At 42.7% G+C, this 22,703-nt stretch overlaps 2 protein-coding genes across 2 annotated transcripts; both read left to right on the top strand.

Annotated features, from left to right (window-relative positions):
* Window positions 1-296: 296 nt before the first annotated feature.
* shld3 (shieldin complex subunit 3) lies at window positions 297-3,390 on the top strand. Its single transcript, XM_084729387.1, has 3 exons — window positions 297-392; window positions 2,106-2,776; window positions 3,092-3,390. The coding sequence occupies exons 2-3, from the start codon at window positions 2,249-2,251 to the stop codon at window positions 3,293-3,295; spliced, it is 732 nt and encodes a 243-aa protein (XP_084585513.1). The 5' UTR covers window positions 297-392; window positions 2,106-2,248; the 3' UTR covers window positions 3,296-3,390.
* Window positions 3,391-4,872: 1,482 nt separating this feature from the next.
* Window positions 4,873-22,703, top strand: LOC146319689 (phosphatidylinositol 3-kinase regulatory subunit alpha-like). Its single transcript, XM_084727706.1, has 17 exons — window positions 4,873-5,073; window positions 8,487-8,945; window positions 11,461-11,590; window positions 13,298-13,390; window positions 13,553-13,624; window positions 14,180-14,296; window positions 14,412-14,610; window positions 14,744-14,826; window positions 18,495-18,600; window positions 18,830-18,928; window positions 19,296-19,476; window positions 19,579-19,704; window positions 20,523-20,665; window positions 21,389-21,565; window positions 21,662-21,736; window positions 22,016-22,186; window positions 22,301-22,703. The coding sequence occupies exons 2-17, from the start codon at window positions 8,754-8,756 to the stop codon at window positions 22,488-22,490; spliced, it is 2,154 nt and encodes a 717-aa protein (XP_084583832.1). The 5' UTR covers window positions 4,873-5,073; window positions 8,487-8,753; the 3' UTR covers window positions 22,491-22,703.

The following is a 22,703-nucleotide window of genomic DNA, read 5'->3' as shown; positions in this document are numbered from 1 at the left end:
CCTCTTTATCTTTCAGTTTGTAAACTTATTCCTTATTTCTCTTCATATTTCTGCATGTTCTAATTTACTCATTTATTCTTTCTGATTTATTTAACCTTTATTTCACTCATGTATTCCTCTTTGTATTTTACTTTTAAACGTATTTATTCTTTTACATATTTATCTTTAGACTGGGATATTTTGAATTTACTTATCAATCCTATTATTTATTCATTTTTATATTTCCATATTTATTCTTTTTACGGACGTTCCTGCGCCTTCCGGTAGTTGACTGAAATATCGCGAGAGTTTCCGGGACGCGCACAACAAATTGCCGCCATGTTAGTTTGTCTGTTGCTGTGAACTCGTTGGTGGTCTGTTGTTAAAGAAAATCAGTAACCATTGATTTAAAGGTCGGTATTTCATGGTATTGGGCTGTAAAGGCCAGTTATGTGTTAAACATTGCTGTTTGTCGCATCTTTAACGGCTCCGCTTGGTTTTTCTAGTTAATTAGCTGTGTTTGGCTAACGACAACTAGCCGCTAGCATGACGAGCTAAAAACATTAGCATTGGCTACCGGTGTTTTATCCCTTCTGGTTTTCAGCAGCGATGATCTAACGCAGACTCTGTGATTGTGTTTTACTTTGTCCACGAGAGGCGCTGCGTCATTGTTGTCTGTTGATTCGTTGTTGTAGAATGTTTGGAAATACCGAGAAAGAAGTTCAGTAAAGTGACGTAACAATTTAAATACTACTCTGCGTGATGGAGTTTGATTTTTAAGATTTTACAAAACTTGGGACAGAATCATTCGGGAAAGACACGCCGTGCTTGGCTCATTTGGTGTAAATACGATATTGACGAGCCCTTAAAGACGAATAAAGCGGTCTGAGCCGGTGCGTCTGTATTTTCATTCATTCATTCAACCTTTATTTATACTCGGGAATACACTGAGGCAGAGACCTCGTTTACAATGTAGCCGAGTAAGTATATTTTACTCTACAATATACACAGATGTTGGAGAATGACTGTAACTCAAGTCCATGTCTTCAGTACTATGTTGTGTGTAAAATCTTCTCGTTTATCTTGTACTCTTCCCGTGGCTCTGTGTTGCAGAGTGTACTCGCTGTTTAAACGTATTTGTACGTTTGTATTTGGCCGCAGCCTCTAGAAGACGCCTGTAAAGAACACGTTAAGATAAAGTACGGGAACCTGAGGGTTGTCCTACGAAGGCAGCGCGACACAGACAGGCTTTGTTTCCACGAGCTGCTCGACAAAACCTCAAACCTCAGTCAGACATAATGGATCCTGCTATCAGCTCGCTTTGTTAACTCTTTGTTGACTGTGTGTGACACAGACTCTGAACATAACCTGCTGCCGACCAGGTTATGAGTTTAGCATCAGTTACCATGGTGATCTGGCAGGTTAACAGAGAGCCACCTTCACTAACCCATTAATCTTGCTTCGTAGTTTCACCCCTCAGTTGTTTTAGATCACCCAGAACCACATGTTACCTGGATGCTGACTAGTTAATCAATACATGTTTACCACAGACTGATCCAGTGGCTTTGAGACGTTATTTTTTATCTCTGGTGAGATTGAGTCCGGGCGGCGCGGTGGTGCAGTGGTCAGCACTGCTGCCTCACACCAACAAGGTCCCGAGTTCAATCCCCCAGTTCTCCCCGTGTCTGCGTAGGTTCTCTCCGGGTTCTCCAGCTTCCTCCCACAGTCCACAGACAGTTTGAATCTTTTATTTTTAAGGAAATCATCCAAAATCTCTTATTTTAGTTTGTTAAATGTGAATATTTTCTGGTTTCTTTCCTCTCTGACAGTAAACTGAAGATCTTTGAGTTGAGGACAAAACGAGACGTTTGAGGACGTCATCTTAGACTCTGATCAATATTTTTCATCGTTGTCTGACATTTTATGGACCAAACCACTAATTTGAGATTAATTGATAGAGGAAATAATTATTAGAGAAAAGAGATCTGTCCAGACATGTGAAGTGTGTATGTTAATTGTTCAGCCCTAATCCTGATCGATCTAATCAGTATTGATACCCATATATTGCCCAGGTGTTGATCAGGTGTTCATGTAAACTAACCAGTGTTCTACTTGACTTTCCTCAGGTTTCACTTGGACTATACTGCATTTACTCCTGTTCTCCCATCATCCTTTGTACTGTGTAGCTGAAGTGACATCATCACGAGGATGAAGAGGAGGAGGAGGAAGGTGGTGCAGTTGGTTCTCTGACCTCCGTCCGTCCATCTGTATGGAGGATGTGGTTCTGCACTACCAGCCTGGATCAGCTGCTGGCCTCAGTTTTCTGTTGGAGAGGACAGAGAAGCTTCTGGAGTCTTTCCCCTGCAGGACTCCTCCTGTCTTCAACCCTTGGTTCCCCGCCGCAGCAGACCGCCACCTGCCAATCAGACCCGCCAGACCGGCTCCTGTCATCACCTGCACCAGAGACGGGCTACAAAAACTACAAACATCACATGAAAGTCCACAAAACCCCAAAGAGGACATCTGTGTCTCAGAAACCACGAGTCACGTCACCCCAGCAGGGAGACCGTCCAGCAGACCATCTCTTGAAATACACAGAGACAAAGACGACTCACTGGTCAAACGGTCCTGGAGCGTCTTCACCCAGGGAGGCGTCCTGCTGCAGAGCTCCCAGTCTCTGTCCAAACACTTCCATCACATGGTGTCCAAACACCGGCTCCACCTCCGCCAGAGGGTCAGATGGGTCATCAGTCAACATAACTGTGGGACGGCGGCGGCGGCCGAGGACCTTGAACAGGTCAGAGGCTGCGGTCTGTGAAGCTGCACACAGTTAAATGCTAACATGCATCATCACTGGGATCATTTCCTGACATTTTATGGACCAAACAACTAATCAGTTATTGGGAAAATTATTGCCAGATTGTTTTCTAGTTGAAAGATGATCCAAACATGATCTCCACCGGTTTTCACATGTTTGGACCCATTTTTTAACTGACAAGATTGTGACAGGAGTAATGAATGTGTATTTTGATTTCATGTGTATGAGTTCATGTCCATCTGTTTCATCATCCTCCTCACCTCGTCTCGCCCCGCCGTTCCCTCCTCCCTGCAGGTGTGGCGTGCCGTGAGCCGCTCCATCCAGAGCTCCAAGTTGCCGATGTGTAACGCCAACATCCAGAGGGAACGGGCGGAGATCTGGGTGTTCTGTGACGTCCTGCGGTCTGAGCAGGTGGGACGCTTCCTGAAGGACGAGCTGCACCTGTCGGGGACAATCAACCTGTCTGTTCACAGACTGGGGAACATCTTCAGCTTGTAGACGAGTAACAGCAGCGTGGTTGCTCCAAACAAAACACACACTCAGGCTCAAACGTGTTTACAAAGTTTTATATGAATATTTTATCATCATCATAACTGCAGTCCTAAAGAATTCACATTATTGTGAGGTTCTTCTCCTCAGTGTGTTACCTACAGCAGATGGTGGTCACTAAGAATATTCTCTCCTCTTTACCTTTCTGTCAGACACTTTTCTGACAGGAAACCACCATTAGACAAATATCACTCTCTACAAACCAACCAAACTCCACTGACAAAATCAGTGATTTTAGCTCACAGGACACAGGAGTTGATGGTCTGCTGCTGCCTCCATCTGTTAGTTGGTCAGTGTTTTTGTGTGACTTGTGTGAATCCAAACTATTCCTTTAAAACACAGAAATCCCACAGTAACACAAACACACTAACAGATGGAGGCAGCAGCAGACCAACAACTCCTGTGTCCTGTGAGCTAAAATCACTGATTTTGTCAGTGGAGTTTGGCTGGAAAGTGATATTTCCTGTATAACAGTGGTTTCCCATGAAACAGAAAGGTAAAGTTGTGAAAATATTCTAAATATAAAAACTGACATGTACTGTAGGGAACACACTGACTACCTTTAATTATGTACTAATTTTATCGATATTTTATCCCAGTTTGGGGAACTGCTCAGTTTTCATATGAATATTTCAACTGCAGGACTTTATTAATATTTTATATTTATATCTGTGTTTTGGTGCCAGATTCTCCTCTGTGTTGTATATTTATGGATTTGAGCAAATGTTTCTGGATGAATTTTATATGTCGGTTTTTAATAAATAATGGTTTCATGTATTAAATGAAATGTCTGCAGTGATGGATGAATGGCTACATATGATGTGCACTTTGTTCTGGAAAAGCTGCAGCAGCAGTCACATGATGCAGGAGTCACCATGCTTTTCAGTTACACACACACACACACACACACACACACACACACACACACAGCCATGTTCAAAGACTGCTGCTTGTATAAGACCTGAATAAATGAGGACAGCTTGAATACACCCCCCATCAAATACACATACACACACACTCACTCTCTCTCTCTCTCTCTCTTTTGTTGCCATGGTGCCCTGTCTTGACAGCCTGCACACTGCATTAAAATCTGGGTTAGCGGATGTGACGTTGCGCCCTGCCTCCCTGCCCAGCTGTAATCTCTTGAGTGTAATTTCTTAAATTCACGTTTCTGGCCTTTTAACGCTGCAAATATGTGATCCAAAGACAAGATTGTTGAAAATAATTTTGGATTTGTGAACATGGATGAAAAATTAACATTATTTGTCGCTGGTGGTATTCATTTTACAACACATGTTCACGAATTAAGTTTTATTTTGAAAGCCATCCGGAATTTGCAATGAAAAACAACGAATGTAGCTCGTAAAATGATAGTAAATCTAGACTTTTGGGGAAAAAAAAACTGTAGTGTAAAGTGTATTCTTATATCATCGGTGATCGTTTTACCGTAAAAGCGGTAAAAGTTATATTTTATTTTAGTGCGTTAAAATTTGCTTTATTTTGAAAGTCGGTACCGGAATTAAGTTGAGTACTAGCTAGCTTGACGTCTCCAATGCATCAGTTAGAATTCAGACGGCAGACCCACGAGTGTTTTCATCTCGGAAATAATCAGTGAAATATTATAATATTTGAGTTTTTGAACGTCAGGACGTCGTGTGTTCTCTTTGTTCCAAAATGGCCGCCGCTGTTCGCGCCTCTGGACGTTTGAACTGGTGAAAAACTCAAAGGTGAGACGTTGACAGAAGCTAACTGTTAGCGGGCTAAGCTAGCGCTGGCATGCATTGTCGTTTCCCGTTTCCTGGAGGGATTCAGAGCGTCTGAGTTTCATGACTGCGCCTTTATGGATCGATTTGACTACATATTGGGGATTTAGATAAAGATGAAATATCAACTTTGTTTTATTGTTTCTAATCAGAAAGTATCTCAGATTTTCTGACCCGTTTTCCTTGCTCTGCTGTTTACTTAATGAAAGCCCATTTGAAACTCCGCTGCTTCTGTTTTTATTTAACTTACTTTTGTAAAATACAAGTATTTTAGAAGATACAAACAGTGTTTCATGTTAGAAACGTTGTTTTTCTTTTTTCGGCTTTATGAACGTGTTTGAAAGTCCTTTAGATTAAAATGTAGCTGTCAGTGATTCTCTTTTGACAGGAACTGGGAAGTAAAAAACAGTTTCAGGGTTAAAAATTACATTTTCTTTATCGTCCTAATGCTTGTCTGATGTACATATTTTAGTTCACGAAAATTGGTTTAATAGATATTATAAATTTGAATTTATTAAATTAGGGCTGCAACCAATAATTGTCATCATCGATTAAAGTGTCTAGATTAGTTGATAAATTTAGTCCATAAAATATTAGAAAATGTTGAAAAATGTGAATCACTGCCCAAGATGTCTTGTTTTGTTCACAACTCAAAGATCATCAGTTTACTGTCAGAGAGGAGGAAAGAAACCCGAAAATATTCACTTTTAAGAATCTGAAATCAGAGAATTTGGATTATTATTATTATTATTATTATTATTATTATTATTATTATTATTATTAGTAGTATTATTTAAAAAAAGACTCAATTTGATTAAATCAAAGTAGTTCATTATTTAATAATCCATTAATTGTTGCAGGTCTAGACTAAACAAATTAACATGCCATTAAATGTACAAAAAATAGTAATAAAAGTAAATGTAAGCGTTAATTAATTTGTAGGATGTGACATAAATATTTGTTTAAAGTGGCCTCCTCTATTTATTTTAGGGCTGTCAATCGATCACAATTAATTGCATGAGTGATATTAACAAAAAACAATTACAAATATTGTCCAGAAACCCTCACAGGCACTGCATTTGGTATGAAAAATATACTCGTATAATAATATTACACAGTCATCAGTCCACCAGGCACAGATGAACATACTGACCTGCTCAATTTAACTTTAAGGCCAAAAACACACTGAAAACTTAAATAGAAAAATCACTTAAAGCTTCAGTGGTTCACTGCAGGCTTCAGATTTAAAATTCAAACACCACAGAACCAGCTGTGTTTTAGGAAAAGATTGGTATTTATATGCATTTATTTATTTCTCTAGTATTATTATTGTTAATAATAGTTAATTTCTTTAATAAAATCTTGATTCCTTTATTCAGCTCAGTGTGTTTAATGATGAAACAGTGTTTTAGTATTAATGCAGCAGGATCATTTCCATCAGTGAGGATGTTTTAGATCACAGCAGACAGTAAACTGCACACAGACACACTGAGGACATGAAGAGGACAGACAGTCTGGACTCTTCATCATGACAGAGACAAACGTTTCATGGAGGAGACGAGCGTCTGTCAGTTTGGTCTTTACAGAGACAGATATTTGAATCTGTAGTGTTTAAACCACAGAACTGTACAGTAACATCAGGATTCATCATCAATAAAGTTTTTATATCAGTCAGTACTTCACTCACTCCTCCTCCTCCTCCCTCACTGTTACCATCAATCAGCAGGAAGTAATCAAGTATTTAAAAGTAAACAAATGAAACTTGCTCTGCTGTGGCTCAGACTTTCCTTTCACCTGGTTTCAGGTGGATCTGCAGCTCCATCATCTCCATCATCTCCCTCCTCATATACGTCTGTTTGTCTAAACATTTGACCAAAGCTTGTGTTTTGTCTTTGCGAATGTGAGCTGATTTATTTCCAGCTGCTGATTCAAACTATGGTTCAGGCCTTAATAACAGAACGTGTGTTAATCACACATTTAAAAAATGAATTTGTTTTAACTCTGACAAACTTTATTCCCTCCTCTGCAGTTGATCTTTGTTGATCGACCAAAAGGCAGAAAGTCAACCCCAGGACACTGTGGATGAATTTTTAAATAAATGTTAGATTTCAATCAATTAAACATGAATATATTAATACATATAATTGAAAAGTAAATAATAAATATAGAATGATGACATATTCTTTCATTTATATATGGTTTGGCAGTTTCAGTCCTCCCTATGATCTCCTAATTCTTTTTAGGTCACAGAAATTAATTTCTATTAAGTTTGATTATCGATTATTGTTTTCAAGTCAAAATATCAATAATATTGTTCTCTGATCACAGCTTGTCCAAAGTGAAGACTAGATCATCTTCTCTGTTTTCTATCAAGCAGCAACTAACAGTTCCTTTAATGTCAATAAATGTTTGTTCTGGATTAACTGTGTGTCTTATAAACATGTCAGAGAAGGTTTTATTTTTGAAACGTTACTCATCACGAGACAACGAGGTGAGAAATGAGAAATGCTCTCAGTTGAGGAGGTGGAAGTGTTTTTCCTGTTGATCGACTCGTCCTTTCACATCTTGATTTATATTTCCGTGAACAGTCTTTGTGTTTTGGACTTTTTAAATTTTCTTGTTACTTTTAATCCAATGAAAGCTGAATGGAGGTGACCACACGTCAGACACATCAGCTGACGTTATTGGTAGAAAACCCTTTATTTAAAAAAAGAAGCAGAAGTGCTTATTATTATTTATGAACTAGATCACATGACCAGCAGCGTCATCATGATCTGTGTTTCACCGCCTCGTCTGAACATATAATGTCAAAAATATTGTTTTTAAGAGTAACACAACTATAAAGGAACGTCAAATCATGGAAAGAAAGAAGATATCTTTGAAAGAGTTCCAGGTGAACTTTTATAAAAAAAAAAAAAATAATTCTAACAGGAAGCAAAACTGGTTCTCCTATGGGGACAAGCTGAAGAACCCTATGTGGTTCTGGTTAGCAGCTTTACTTGTAAGGGTGTAACACTGTCAGAGAACATGGAACATGTTGCTGTGGAACTAAAACTTTGATTGAGGGTAAGAATCCATTTGGTAATGTTTGATTAATTGATTAATTGATTAATTTTACTGATGATTGATGAGGGACAGAGCTGACGGATTTATATATGATTGTATTTCCTGTTTCAGCAAAAATCTGACTTATTACATTTCTTTATCTGAAAAGTTAAGTAACTATTATGAAAGTAATGTGATTATAGTTTGAATTAATTACAGTTTCAGGCACTTTTCAAACCTTGAATCCATTAAAACAAACGGACTGAACAGACAGTTTGAGGCGTCTGTCTTCTGTCTCGTGGGTTAAAGTTTGTCCTGCTCTTGTCTCGCAGGTCGTCACCTCCCCAGATGTGGCCTCTACCTCTGCTGAGACTCCTGTTCATGAACGGCGAGGACACGTCGACTGAGCAGCTGTGGCTCGGCCTGGAGGGATGACAGGACGTTAGCGAGACGTCAGCTGACATGGAGACAGGGGAGACACACACAGAGCGTCTAGATTGTCCACATTAGATCACTCAGGACCAGAGAAAATCTTATTTTTATATCTTTGAATCAGAGCAGTTTTTGTGAGTTCTTTTCAAGCTATATCCGCCGTCACCATGAGCTCTGAGGGCTTTCAGTACCGCGCGCTTTATGACTACAAGAAGGAGCGGGACGAGGACATCGACCTGCACGTTGGAGACGTGCTGCTGGTCAGTAAAGGAGCGCTGCTGGCACTCGGCTGCATCAACGGAGCCGAAGAACGACCGTCAGAGATCGGCTGGCTGCCGGGCTTCAACGAGACCACACAGGTACATCCTGTTCACTGCCACCAAAATGCTTTTAGTGATTTAAAAATCATTTTATTGTTCCGCCAGTCTATAATGACAACTGTGTCCATAGCAACGGTCTGTTATACAGAAATAACTGACCCTCAATCATGTAACTGACCAATCAGATGATTGTGTAATAACATTGTAGCTGCACAGTTTTGATTAGGGCTGTGACCTTTTCAAAAAAATCAAGATCGAACAAATTTAAAATGACCCCCCCCCAACACACACACACACACACACACACACACACACACACACACACACAGACACACACACACACACACACACACACACACAAAAAGTTCTCATTCTTCTAACAATCAAATGTTATTTTTTTAACAGCTGCATTAACTTATTGTTTCTTTATGTCTCGCTCTCAATAAAACAAAGTAAAAAAAAAGTGCCACACTTTTTATTCATAATGAAACTCAAAGTGCTACAGTGTTCCTAACATAGAACACACAGTAGGATGAATACAAAATGTACAGATGACAGAGAACAGGGCGGAGCTCCGACAGCTTTGAAATAAAAACATATCAAGGTCAACAGAACCGATAGTCAAGCCGAAAGGCCCGTCTTCATTTCTGACATTATTTGCCAGAAACACAAGTTTATCAACTTGATCCGGATCAAGTGCGGCTCTCTTTTTATTTACAATATTACCTGCCGACGAGATCACGCGCTCAGAGCGCACAGACGCTCCTGACGCACAGATGCTCCTGGCGCACACAGGTATTTACGGGCCAGCTTTGAGAGCTGCAGATATCTGTTGCTCCCAGTGTCTCTCCACCACAGCAGCAGGTTGCTGTCTGCAGACAGAGGAGTCTCCTTCATGTTGGCTTGCATCTCCAGGATGTCGTCACCGCTGCCTTTACCAAAGTCACTCGATTTATACAAGTCCCCAAACGTTGCTTTAGTCTGGAAAGCGCAGTGTCAACGGCTTTCACCCCAAGCCCCCTGCGCACGTCCAGGTTTAACATGCGTGCCAAACAGGGTACATTAATAAGCCCTAAATTACATATGTCGTTAACGTAGTTCAGAGCTTTATGGCGACCGCTACAGCCGCTTCACGGGAGATGTCAAACTCAGCCGGTGTGCTGCTGATGCTTGCCTCAGCTGGGTGGTAAGACAGCAGGTGAACCCGCAGGTTTGTTGTCATTGAAGAGTAAGACGGCTGCTTTTTACGAAGTGGACAAACAGCCTGATCGTTGTCCATGACAACCCAAAGTACTTCCACACGCTGCTTCCCAGATGTTTTGTGTCGTGATTGTCCGCTCAGGACTGCTTTGCTCGCTATTCTCCTCCATTTTCGTAACAAAACAACACATTAACATTCGCTTCGTTCAGTGATAGGTCAGGAGGTCGACATGATAGTGAATTCTTAGAGCGCCCCCTGTTGGATCCTAAGCTAAACTACATCAAATTGTCTGATGCACCTGTAGAGACTGATGCCGACTTCTCGAACAGGTAGTTGCAGCTTGAACGTGAACTTTTCACCTCATGTCTGAACAAATGTGTGAAACTCAAATAAAAAGTGACAGCCCTAGTTCTGACTCTTTTTTTGCAACCAAATTGCTGCAATAAAAGTCAGCAAAAATTCTATTAATCTGTTTATTGTTATGACTGAATAGAGTCTAATTTCCCTGTGGATTAAAAGCAGATTTGAATTTAGACTGGTCATCTCGTCTAACAGTAAGAAAACACTCAGAAAGCTTCAAACTGAGCACAGTTTATTAATTGATTGTTTTAAACCTCGTCAGAAAAACTACAGTGTGTATTAACAGTCATTTGAACCTGACTAACCAGGGTGGAGACATTTAATCATGTTGTCGACTAATCACTAATCATCCCCAATAAGGATGAGGAATATCATCATCGTCATCATCATCATCATCTTTGATGACTGCTCCATCACACCTACGAGCAGTTTGAAGTTTCCATTTCACCTCAGATGAAACACACTCTTCACACACACTCAGCTTTAGTCGATCATGACTCAGAAATCTGTAAATGTATCTGACACCTGATGGACTCGGTGTCCTCCACGTCGTCTTGGGCTCTTTGTGTTTGTCTCATGTTTCCTGTAAATATTCTGCATCTCAGCTGATATCATGTTTCTCAGTCAACCAGGAAATAATCAGTCCCCTGCGATTCCTTCATTTAAACTTCTTTAGACAATAATATGACAGGAGATTACTGTCAGTGATTCGCCTCAACAGCTTTGTAGTTTGACTGAATGTTCCGATCAGCTCTTTGTTTGGTGAATCAATATGTTTAAATTTTCCAGACGGACGCTGTAGAGGAGTGACGAGGCGCGATCTCCACCGACTGAACTGCCAGGAACAAACTTTGTTGATTTCAGTCCCTTACATGTTTTTATTAAAGTGCATTGAGCAGTTTGTGTCAGCGCCCTCCGGTGGACAAACTCAATAATAGTCACATTTTATTGGACGCCGCTGTGTCTCTAACTTGACCACTTCTCGGCCAACAGGAGAAAGGCGACTTCCCGGGGACATACGTGGAGTTTATCGGCAGAAAGAGGATGTCCCCGCCCACCCCAAAGCCCCGCCCACCCAGACCGCCCTCTGCAGCATCAGTGAGGACCGACTCCGAGTCAGAGGGTGAGAACACTGTGGACTGTGTTTAAATTAGTGTTGTCAAAAATACCTGGAATACTTTCAATACCGATCAATACTCTGGAACTAGCTGCTTTTTCTCACTCTCTCTCCTCTTCACACACACACACACACACACACACACACACACACACACACACTGCTGCAGCGTCCACGTAGCCCCGCCTCCTCTGACTGTGGTCAGATTCTGTTGTGCAGAACGCAGCAGTGTCTCTGCCAGTTTGACCAATCATCATCTGCTGATTTCTTCCAGCGACAGCAAACATCACGTCTCAGTGAATCGACTCCATGTTTTGTTTCACTGTTCACTATTTTTATTTTTTTTTATGTATATATTTTCTGTTTTGTCGCAGGTATTGAAACGCTCTGTGCACTTTTATTTTAGAATTTTGTGTTTGTTGTTTTAACAGTTTGAACTCCAAAAAGATTTAGTCTTTTTGTGGAATACGCACCAGGCGCACTTCTTCATCTGCAGCAAAAGCAGTTTTTGTTTGAGTTTTTGTCTTTTTTGTGAGGTTACTTAGACATTTTAGTGAATTATACAAAAAATCTCAACTTTCTTTTGCAGTCTTCATTTGCTCCTGCAATTTAATTGCAAAAAAAATCCCTGAAAACAATTTGTTTAGAAAAGCTGCTATAAAATAAGACATTTTAGGCTCCCAGCACAAATTGAATATATATATATACATCATACATGTTATGTACATGTGGTACATGTTTGGAGTCCATAATAGACTCAGGAATATCTTACAGTCTCTCAGCTTTAGTTTGTTTGAGTCAGAAACCTGTTGCCTGTCAGTTTCTTCTTTATGAACAACGTCTGTGGTGAAAAATATATAAAAAGTCATTTTTTCTGGATCTGGAAACCAAATGGATGAAATGCAGGAATCATTTAAATAAATACCTTTAAAGGTACTGATGCTGAGCTGAAGCTGCACAATACAGTAAAAAATCATGTTTGGATATTTCTGGGCGCATTTTAATTTCAGTAATATTTGGATGTTGAATGAATCACCTCAACACTTCAACGCTCTGAGTCACACCAGAGTTTCCTTCAGCTGCTTCTCCTGCAGCAACCTGATGCACAACAACCACACACACACACACACACACACACACACACACACACACACACACACACACACACACACACAGAGGTGTTGTTCAGTCTAGGCTGTGGTTGCTGACAGCACAGATCTCAGCTTTACCAGAGAACACAGGAAGTGTGTCTGTCTCTCTGTCTGTCTGTCTGTCTGTCTGTCTCTCTCTCTGTCTGTCTCTCTGTCTCTCTGTCTGTCTCTCTCTCTGTCTCTCTGTCTGTCTGTCTGTCTGTCTGTCTGTCTGTGTCTCTGTCTGTCTGTCTGTCTCTCTCTGTCTCTCTGTCTCTCTGTCTGTCTCTCTGTCTGTCTGTCTGTCTCTCTGTCTGTCTCTCTGTCTGTCTCTCTGTCTGTCTGTCTTCTCTACTTCCTGCAGTTGTCACCCTTTCATATTAAAACAGTTTAGAGCTGCAGTGATTAAATGAATCACTAACTTTTATTATAATTGATTGATCAGTTTGAGTTTTTTTTTCTTAAATGTGAATATTTTGTGGTTTCTTTTCTCTCTGACAGGAAACTGAATCTCACAAAAGAAAGAGACATTTGAGGACGTGATGTTTGACTTTGACGTTGAACAGTTTGTGTTTGTCTCCAGGCTTCGTTTTGCCGGACCTCCCGGAGCAGTTCGGACCTCCGGACACGGCCCCACCCCTCCTCAGCAGACTGATGGAGGCCGTGGAGACCAAAGGTACCAAAACATCCATAAATCAAACATACCTGATGATGCGTTTGTGCTCCTGTCAGTATCATGCAGGTCTGACAGGAAGTGATGAAGTGAAAATAAAGTTCTGTTTGTTTTGTGTTGTTTGACTTTGTTAAATACGATGCTGCTGTCTGACTTGAACTGCAGGTGTGGACAGTCCCGCCGTGTATCGCAGTCTGAGTGGAGGAACGCTGGACACTCGACAGCTCGCCGACTCCGGTGAGGAGCCACCGCCACCTTCTTCTACTGAACGCTAGATTAATAATAGTTTATCAATTTTCATTATTCTTTGACATTTTATGAACCAAACAACTAATTGATTATCGGAAAAATTAGTCCAAACCTGTCTTTGTATGTTTTTTGACCCATCTTGATCTAATTGATTAATCCTAACAATGATTGACAGATTACTGATTAATCATCAGTTGCAGCTCTACAACGATGTTTTCTTTCTGTCCAAAATACGGACTTGACGTTCCTTTATAGTTGTGTTACTCTTAAAAACAATATTTTTGACAGATTATGTTCAGACGAGGCGGTGAAACAGATCCTGATGACGCTGCTGGTCATGTGATCTAGTTCATAGACGACGGCCTGAATAATAAATATGTGGTCTTTGTGTTGTGAAACAGCACTTCTGCTTTTTTTTTCTACCAATAAATTTAGTTGGTGTGTTTGACGTGTGGTTCGTCCCTGTTTGGACCCAGTGTCTAATTGACAGGATCATTTTTTCTCGTGATTTCTGATTCTCTGGTCGGTGTGTTTGTTTTTCAGACCTGGAGCAGCTGGAGGTGTCATCACTGTGTGACGGGGTGGTCCGGTTCCTTCAGGATCTGCCCGGCCCCGTCCTCCCGTCCTCGCTGCAGACCGACGTGATTCACGCAGTACAAGGTCAGATGGCCGGATCCGGTCCAGACACACACAGACGGGTCCTGCGGGTTCCTTCAGGTTCAGAGTCCGTTTGTAAACCGCCCTTTTCTTCTTCTGTCCGTCCGTCCCTCTGCAGAGGTCCGGGACCTGGAGGACTGCGCTCAGGTGCTGAGGGGCGTGGCCAGCTCGCCCAGCTGTCCCGCCCAGTACGGCCTGACCCTGCTCAGCGTGGTCAGGCACCTGGCCCGCCTCTGTCAGCACGGCTCCAGGAACCAGCTGAGTCCACGAAACCTGTCGGAGAGCTTCAGTCCACTGCTGTTCAGACACACTGCAGGGTCAGTGTTTACTTTGATTCTCATTATTTGTTATTTATTGATTAATGAAGGAAAAAGATTGACAAGTTAATCCAACATTAAATCAATCGTTTGCTGCGGCGCTGACTGATCATGAGTCGCTGTTCCTGTTCAGGTCCGAGTCCAGTCTGGATCCTCTGGTTCAGGTCCTGGAGGTTCTGATAACCAGCGAGCTCAACATGAACCAGGCTGCACCAGGTACACACACACACAACACACACACACACACAGACACTCTCACACACACACACACACACACACACACACACACACACACACACACACAGACACACACACACACACACACACACACACACACACACAGACACACACACACACACAGACACTCTCACACACACACACACACACACACACACACACACACACACACACACACACAGACACACACACACACACAGACACACACACAGACACAGACACAGACACACACACACACAGACACACACACACACACACACACACACACACACACACACACACACAGACACACACACACACACAGACACACACACAGACACACACACACACACACACACAGACACACACACACACACACACACACAGACACACACAGACACACACACACACACTCTCACACACACACACACGTGTCTGTGTGTGTGTGAAGTCAGATCTAGCTGCAGCGTTCCTTCGTCGTCACGTCGTCACATGTAGATTGTCTTTACGTTGCGTTCGATATCAAACGGTGACATCAGAGAAAAAACTGATCTGCTCCGTCAGCGAGGATGAAGATTTTACAGTTGGAGTTAAAATATTTCAGCTCAAGAAGTGACGAGCAAAAACACCAACACTGGCGCAGAGCTCAAAATATGAATGTGAACTGATAAGATTTTATTGATAAGGAGGCCATTATTGATTCCCTTATTGATTCTTGTTGATTTTCTGTGTGGAAAAAAGTCAACCTGTACAGGTTTTCAGTGTCAACAACACATTTTATTATGAGTCTCTGAACAGTGTAAATTCTATACTGTGGCAGTTTTACTAATGTATCTACACCATCAAACATTTTGACTGTGCAGGAAGTGATGTCATTTGTTCAGCAAGTTAAAACCAACTTGTTTATCAAGAGCACAGATGGACGTCTGAACGGAGCCGTACCAAAGTGTTCGAATGCTTCTGATAGGGTTGTGTAAGATTAGTCTTCTTCTTCTTCTTCTTCTTCTTCTTCTTCTTCTTCTTCTTCTTCTTCTTCTTCTTCTTCTTCTCCTCATTGTTGTGGCTGAAACTGACCTTTAGTTTCGGTGTTTAAAGTCGTGTGTCGGTTGATGCAGACGTCTGTTTGGGGAGTTTTCTGTGGGACGCTGTAGGATTCAGACTTGTGAGGTTCACACGTCCTGCAGATAAAACACTGAGACACAGCTCTCATTTGCATAATGCCCATGATGCAGTGCTCAGGGTTTAAGATTACTATTTTGTTTTCCAAAGTACAAATGTTGTTGTTTGTTGTTTGTTGTTGTTTGCTGATCAGACCTGGTCAGATTCCACTTCCTGTAACAGATGTGAAGCAGCTGTTACTCTTTCTGAAACTCTGACTGGTTTCCTGACTGATTACTGAAAAAACTAAACTGGTACACAGAAATACTGATATTTAATATTAGAGGTTCTGATTTATTTTTTTCAGTATCTCAACTTTATTTGTAATACTTTATTTTTGTAATACTAAGATTTTTTTCCTGACATTTCAGTATTTTTTTTAAACATTTCAACTGTATTCTCAAAACGTTAAACAACAAAATGATCTTCCTGTGATTTTTTGGCTGATGCTCGGCTCTGATGCTCGAAAGGTCGACTGATGGTTGGAAGTTCTTCTGCTCACTTTAGGAGGGTTTTGGAAAAAGAGTTCATACGTTTTAATTGGAGATGAAAAACCTTTTCAGAATAAGTTCTGATGGTCTGGAGAATATTACAGCTTCAGTCAGGTGTTGGTTCAGTGTGCAGCCTTCATGTTGATTTAAGGTCTTGTACCAGACGGACTCAGGCTGGTTTAAACATATAAAACTGTAGGTGGTCAGAGGATCATGAAGGAAAGTGTTGTGAAGCTGCTGTGGGTTTATAATCACTCAAATTTAATTGATTATTATTTCATGTAAAGATGAAGAGTCAACTTAAAGACCACACAGCTCGTTATGTTCACAGATTTAGTTTAATAAGACGTTTCACCCGTTCTGATATTAAATGAGCTGCTCATCATCATCATCATCATCATCATCAGTGTGATCATTCAGCTCAGACAGAAGCAGCGCGTCGACTCGACTGAAAACTCTCCGTCTGTTTAACCGATGATCAATAAGTTTGTGTGAATGAGCCGTCAGTTCTTCTGTCAGTCGCTCATTCGTCTGTTCAGCGTGTTGATCACACTGAAATGATGACATCATCTATCCTCACAGTGAAGGATGCAGCAGAGGAGGGAGGGTAGGGTATGGGGGTGTTGCCTTGATGATGTCACTGCCATCACAGGATTGGCTGGGGGCAACGGTGATGTCACACATCTCCAAGCTGCTCTCCTGAGCTTTGAACCGAGGCTGGTGCTCAGAGAGGGAGGCAGAGGCAGAGAAAGTTGCGTCGTTTTAAATCTTCAACACTGAAGACGACTGCAGGCGACAGATCGATGCAGAACTAAAACCAGTTTTTTCAGACTGTCGGTTCCTCAGAGGACGAGTCTCAGCTCAGGAGAACGTGTGCCACGCTGACCTGCAGCTGCAGAGACGGATCCTACAGATTTCAGCTGAACATCATCCTTACATCAGAGAGGAGGAGAGCGTGGCCCCGATCGCTTTCATTCACCATGATGTCGGTGTTTTCGAGGCAGAACCGGAGCGCTCGGCCACAGGCAGGACGTCACGAGATCCAGAACGGGAGGAGTCGGGTTCGGTTTCAGCTCTGAAGCGACGCGGAGGTAGGCGAAGGTTTAGAGGCTGACATGGAGCGAGAGGAGGGGGGCCGGGCTGAGGCCGAGCCAGTCAGAGGACGAGACAAGATCCTCTGCTACATCAACATGCAGAGTCCAGGTAGGAGACCGGGACCTGAACCAGAACCTACAGCTGCTCATCTGCTGCGGTGTGACGTGTCCGCTGATTTTAATCATGTCGAGTTGGTTTCCCTAATAATGCTTGTAAACGTTGTTATGAACCTGCGCTGAGCCTTCTCTGGGCATTCTGGGTAAAAGTCGCTCGTCACTCTCACACCTCTCAAATCTCAGCAACACGTCATGTGATGTGCACATCAAGCAAGCTGATTGGTTGATCCAGAATCCTTTTTTCTCCAGACTGAGCATAATTGAAGGAAACTGATTTCCTCTCTGGTGTTTTTTACAGTTAATGCAGGAAGTTGCAGTTCACACAAATTCAACCAATCCCAGTGAATTCTGTGCAATTTTGTCCAAACTCTGCGACTGTTCCTCAGATTTGACCGATCGTCATAGCTTTCCACGAGTCCACCAATCACAGCAGCCTCCCACGCAAACATCACACATTTCTGTCTCAATGAACCGACTCGATGTTTTGTTTTATTATTTACTGTTTTGCATTCAAACTTTTTAAATACATATTTATTATTGTAATTAACATTTCTCAACACACGCACTTTTATCATTTTGTGCTTCTTTGTGTAAAAAAAAAAAACCCTGGTGACCTTCATTTACAAATAAAGCAGATTTTTACATCTAATCCCAAGGTGCCTTGGGTTGAGTCTGTGGACCAATCAGAGGCTGTAGAGAATTAAAAACTCATTTTTCAGTGATCGATTCAGCAGAACTCAACACTCTGTCTGTCTGTCTGTCTGTCTGTCTGTCTGTCTGTCTGTCTGTCTGTCTGTCTTCGCTGCAGCGTTGCCTCCTAAACCAGTCAAGTCTTTGACTCCAGCAGCTCCCAGCAGTTTTAACAACAGTATTTCCCTGCAGGACGCCGAGTGGTACTGGGGAGACATCTCCAGGTAACTGACACTTAATGGATCAATTAGTGGAAAAATTATTGCCTGATAATCACTAGTTGAAAAATAGGTCCAAACATTGTTGGGATCTATTTTTCAATTGACCAGATTGTGACAGATCTCTACACTCACATATGAAGAGTTTCTAAAACCTCTTCTAAATGAAATTAAAGATTTCTTCTGTTGTATCGGTGAGATGATGTCTGATGTGTTTCCTGTGTGTTTCTTGCAGAGAGGAGGTGAACGAGAAGCTGAGAGACACGGCCGACGGTACGTTCCTGGTTCGAGACGCCTCCACCAAGATGCACGGAGATTACACTCTGACTCTGAGGTGAAGTGTCCGACTCAACACACTCCTCCAGACAAAACAAACAACAAAATCAATAAATGTGTAACACGTGGGCCAAACCATGGAGGGCCGACCCGTGTGAACCAGCTAATATGGACTGACGCAAAAATATTTAGTAAAATAAAAGCATGTTGTGAATTTAGGAAAATAATTTTTCAGTAAATGTTGACTTTGGACTTTGTAATGCTGTGATTCAAACATGAACAGGCTGCAAACAAAGTTGTTCATCATTATTTACTGCGTGCAAACCAGGGATGATGGTGATTAACTGATGATGGTAAGAATTTGGTGGATCAAGTCAAATTTTTTCGATCTGGTTTCATGGCTGAATGTCCTCCGACACCTGCAGGAAAGGAGGCAACAACAAGCTGATAAAGATTTTCCATCGGGAGGGAAAATACGGCTTCTCCGACCCGCTGACCTTCAGCTCCGTGGTGGAGCTCATCAACCATTACCGTCACGAGTCGCTCGCCCAGTACAACCCCAAACTGGACGTCAAGCTGCTCTACCCGGTCTCCAAACACCAGCAGGTCCGTGCAGCTGCTTCTCTTTCTTTTTTTTGTTTGTTTCCATTGGCTGTGTGCTGTGTTGGTCTGAGTCACCTGATTGGCTGTCACGTTTGTCGCGTTCAGGATCAGGTGGTGAAGGAGGACAGCATCGAAGCTGTGGGCAAGAAACTCCACGAGTACCACCTACAGTACCAGGAGAAGAACCGAGAGTACGACCGACTGTACGAGGAGTACACCAGGACCTCACAGGTACACCGCAGTACTACAGTACTACAGTACTACAGGACTCTGCAGCATTGGTTCCCAATGTAGGGTCTGGGTCCCCCTCAGGGGTCCGCCAGAAATGACAGGGACTTTGTCTGTTCTGCGGTCCTGAAAGTCAGATTCAGACATGTTGACTAAAATCACAGTTTTCAGGATTTGTTCACTTTTTCTAAAGTCAAAGTCTTCAGTTGTGCAGAAACCTCTTGGATGAGAGGCGAAAAGTTTTTCTTCATAATCTGATACCAATTTTAAAAAATTACGGTTTCAAGCTCTTTATTCAAAATCCAAGCACTTTTAAAACTTTGAAAACAGTAAAATTCAAGTGTTTTCAAGGATTTCCAGCAGCTGTGAGAACCTGCAGTCTGAATACAGAATGTTCCTCACATACAAAGCAGGGGACGTTCCAAAGAAAGAGGTCGGGAACTATTGTTCTACAGAACTCTGCAGTGCAGAACTCATGTCGATGACTGGATCAACAAAACAACAGACACACGTCTGTGAGATGTCTCATTAATGTTTCAGGGTTTTATTCAGTAATAATCCTGAAAAACAGACATAAATCACATTAAAATAATGATAAAGTTAAATTTCCACTCTGTTTAAGAGAGACACTTTAATGAGACACACCAGAGACAGTAAAAGTGTCCACTGTCACCTGAGCCACAGGTTCAGACAAACACAAGGCGGCGTCCTCATCAGTCACTGTGGGCTGAGAGATAAAATATTAAATATTGTTTCCTTCTTCTGTCCCTTTTCTCGCCACCCTGTCCCTCCTCGTGTGTCTCCTGGTCGTCGTCCCTCAGGAGATCCAGATGAAGAGGACGGCCATCGAGGCGTTCAACGAGACCATCAAGATCTTCGAGGAGCAGTGTCAGACGCAGGAGCGCTTCAGCAAAGAGTACATCGAGAAGTTTCGCAGAGAGGGCAACGAGAAGGAGATCCAGAGGTAGGCTGTTGCCACGGCAACTGTGAGGGAGGACCTTTAAACACACATACATTTACACAACCACAAATGTGAATGAGCCCCAGTTGCCATGGCAACCAGAGGCTACAAGAAGAATCCAGAGTGATTCAGTGATGTCGTCAGCTGACCTGCAGTTACATTTTAAATGCCATCTTAATTATTTCATGATTATTTTCCGGTAATTGATCTCGTTATCTCGGTCAGAGACGTCCAGCAGGACTCGTCTTCTTCTGAACCGGTGAGGACTGACCTGAATGTTCTGTCCAACAGAAAGAATAAAACTTTTATTTTATTAATTACAGTTCCATCCTGCTGGGAAACGATGTGATGTCATGATAAATCATTTTCGGCAGATATCCGTCTCCCTGCAGATGAGTGTGTTAAATTTGAGACTGTGGTCGAATTGGTCAAATTAAATCCTTAATTCACTGTTTGAAAAGAGTGTGACTCTGCAGGCGGCAGCTCAGAGCGCTCCTGGTCCGGCTGAGTGGGCGTGTCCAGAGCTGGCGGGTGAGAGCGGCGGCCGCCGCTCTGCAGATCAGCACGTCGGCAAAATAAAATGACAAATATGGCTCCAAAAATCTGCCAGAAAGAATAACTGGGGATGGATTCAGTCCGTGGTCGATTGGTGATATATTCATCCGGTCGTCCAACCCCAGTCAGACGTCCACGTCCCCGATTGACCCTCTGTGTCTCGTCTCAAAGGATCATGGAGAACTACGACAAGCTGAAGTCTCGGATCAGTGAGATCGTGGACAGTAAACGTCACCTGGAGGTGGACCTGAAGAAACAGGCGGCCGACTACAGAGAGATCGACAAGAAGATGAACAGCATCAAACCGGACCTGATCCAGCTCCGCAAGACCAGGGACCAGTACCTCATGTAAGACACACACACACACACACACACACACCGGTGACATCAGAGATCAGTATATGGTTCTGACTGCTGCTGTGTGTCCTCTCTGTGTCTGTCCAGGTGGTTGACCCAGAAGGGCGTCCGTCAAAGGAAACTGAACGAGTGGCTCGGACTGAAGAACGAAACCACCGAGGAGTAAGTCTCATCGAGCTCTCTGCTGCACCCCGGTGGTCAAAAACAGGAAGTACACTGTGCAAACAGCAGCAGAGCTGATCAGTTAGTCGAATAATCAATCAGTCAGTCAATCAATCGACAGAAAATTCATCAGCTTCTTGGACAGAAGATTTTAGCGACTTTTATTTGTCTTGTTTGATTTTAAACTGAATATCGGTTGAAGACTGATCAAGGAAATAATTGACATATTAATCAATGCTGTCTGTGTGTGTGTTGTCCTCTGTGTCCCCGCCCCCTCAGTGAGTACAGCATGGTGGAGGATGAGGAGGACCTTCCTCATCACGACGAGCGTCTGTGGCGTCTGGGAAACATCAAACGCAACCAGGCCGAGTCTCTGCTGCGCGGGAAGAGAGACGGGACGTTCCTGGTCCGAGACAGCAGCAAGGCGGGCTGCTACGCCTGCTCCGTCGTGTAAGACTCACCTGTTCACTCATCTGTTCTCTGATTGGCTGATGGGAGTTTGATTGATTGATGTGAAAAGTTGTTTCTGTGTAGTGATCTCATGTCTGTCTCTGTGTCCCTCAGTGTGGACGGGGAGGTGAAACACTGCGTCATCAACAAGACGAGCACCGGCTTCGGCTTCGCCGAGCCGTACAACCTGTACGGTTCTCTGAAGGAACTCGTGCTTCACTACCAGCACACGTCTCTGGTTCAACACAACGACTCGCTCAACGTCACGCTGGCGTTCCCCGTCTACAGCCAGCAGAGACGGTGACCCCGCCCCCGGCCATCGTGGACCAGCAGCAGACCTCCTTCATGAGCCTGCCGGTCCAACACTCGTCTCTCTTTACAGACCAGAACTGGAGAACCACACAACACAGGAACCCTCAGACAGAACCCTCAGACGGTCAGGAGTCTGTTTGAAACAGACTGAAGATGAAGTTTGACGTTCTCCTCCATCCTGCAGGAACGCTGACCTCGGTCAGAG

Source organism: Lutjanus erythropterus, chromosome 10, assembly GCF_056507025.1.
Source record: "Lutjanus erythropterus isolate fLutEry1 chromosome 10, fLutEry1.hap2, whole genome shotgun sequence".
Classification (NCBI taxonomy): domain Eukaryota; kingdom Metazoa; phylum Chordata; class Actinopteri; order Lutjaniformes; family Lutjanidae; genus Lutjanus; species Lutjanus erythropterus.
Note: the sequence above shows the minus strand (reverse complement) of the source record. Positions and strands in the feature narration are given on the sequence as shown.

Bases quoted from the DNA above. Each gene is read 5' to 3' on its own strand.
- shld3 (XM_084729387.1), top strand. From the start codon at position 2,249: ATGGAGGATGTGGTTCTGCACTACCAGCCTGGATCAGCTGCTGGCCTC. The intron at 2,777-3,091 runs GTCAGAGGCTGC...TCCTCCCTGCAG, and splicing joins CGGCCGAGGACCTTGAACAG to GTGTGGCGTGCCGTGAGCCG.
- LOC146319689 (XM_084727706.1), top strand. From the start codon at position 8,754: ATGAGCTCTGAGGGCTTTCAGTACCGCGCGCTTTATGACTACAAGAAG. The intron at 19,477-19,578 runs GTCCGTGCAGCT...TGTCGCGTTCAG, and splicing joins CGGTCTCCAAACACCAGCAG to GATCAGGTGGTGAAGGAGGA. The intron at 20,666-21,388 runs GTAGGCTGTTGC...CTCGTCTCAAAG, and splicing joins AACGAGAAGGAGATCCAGAG to GATCATGGAGAACTACGACA.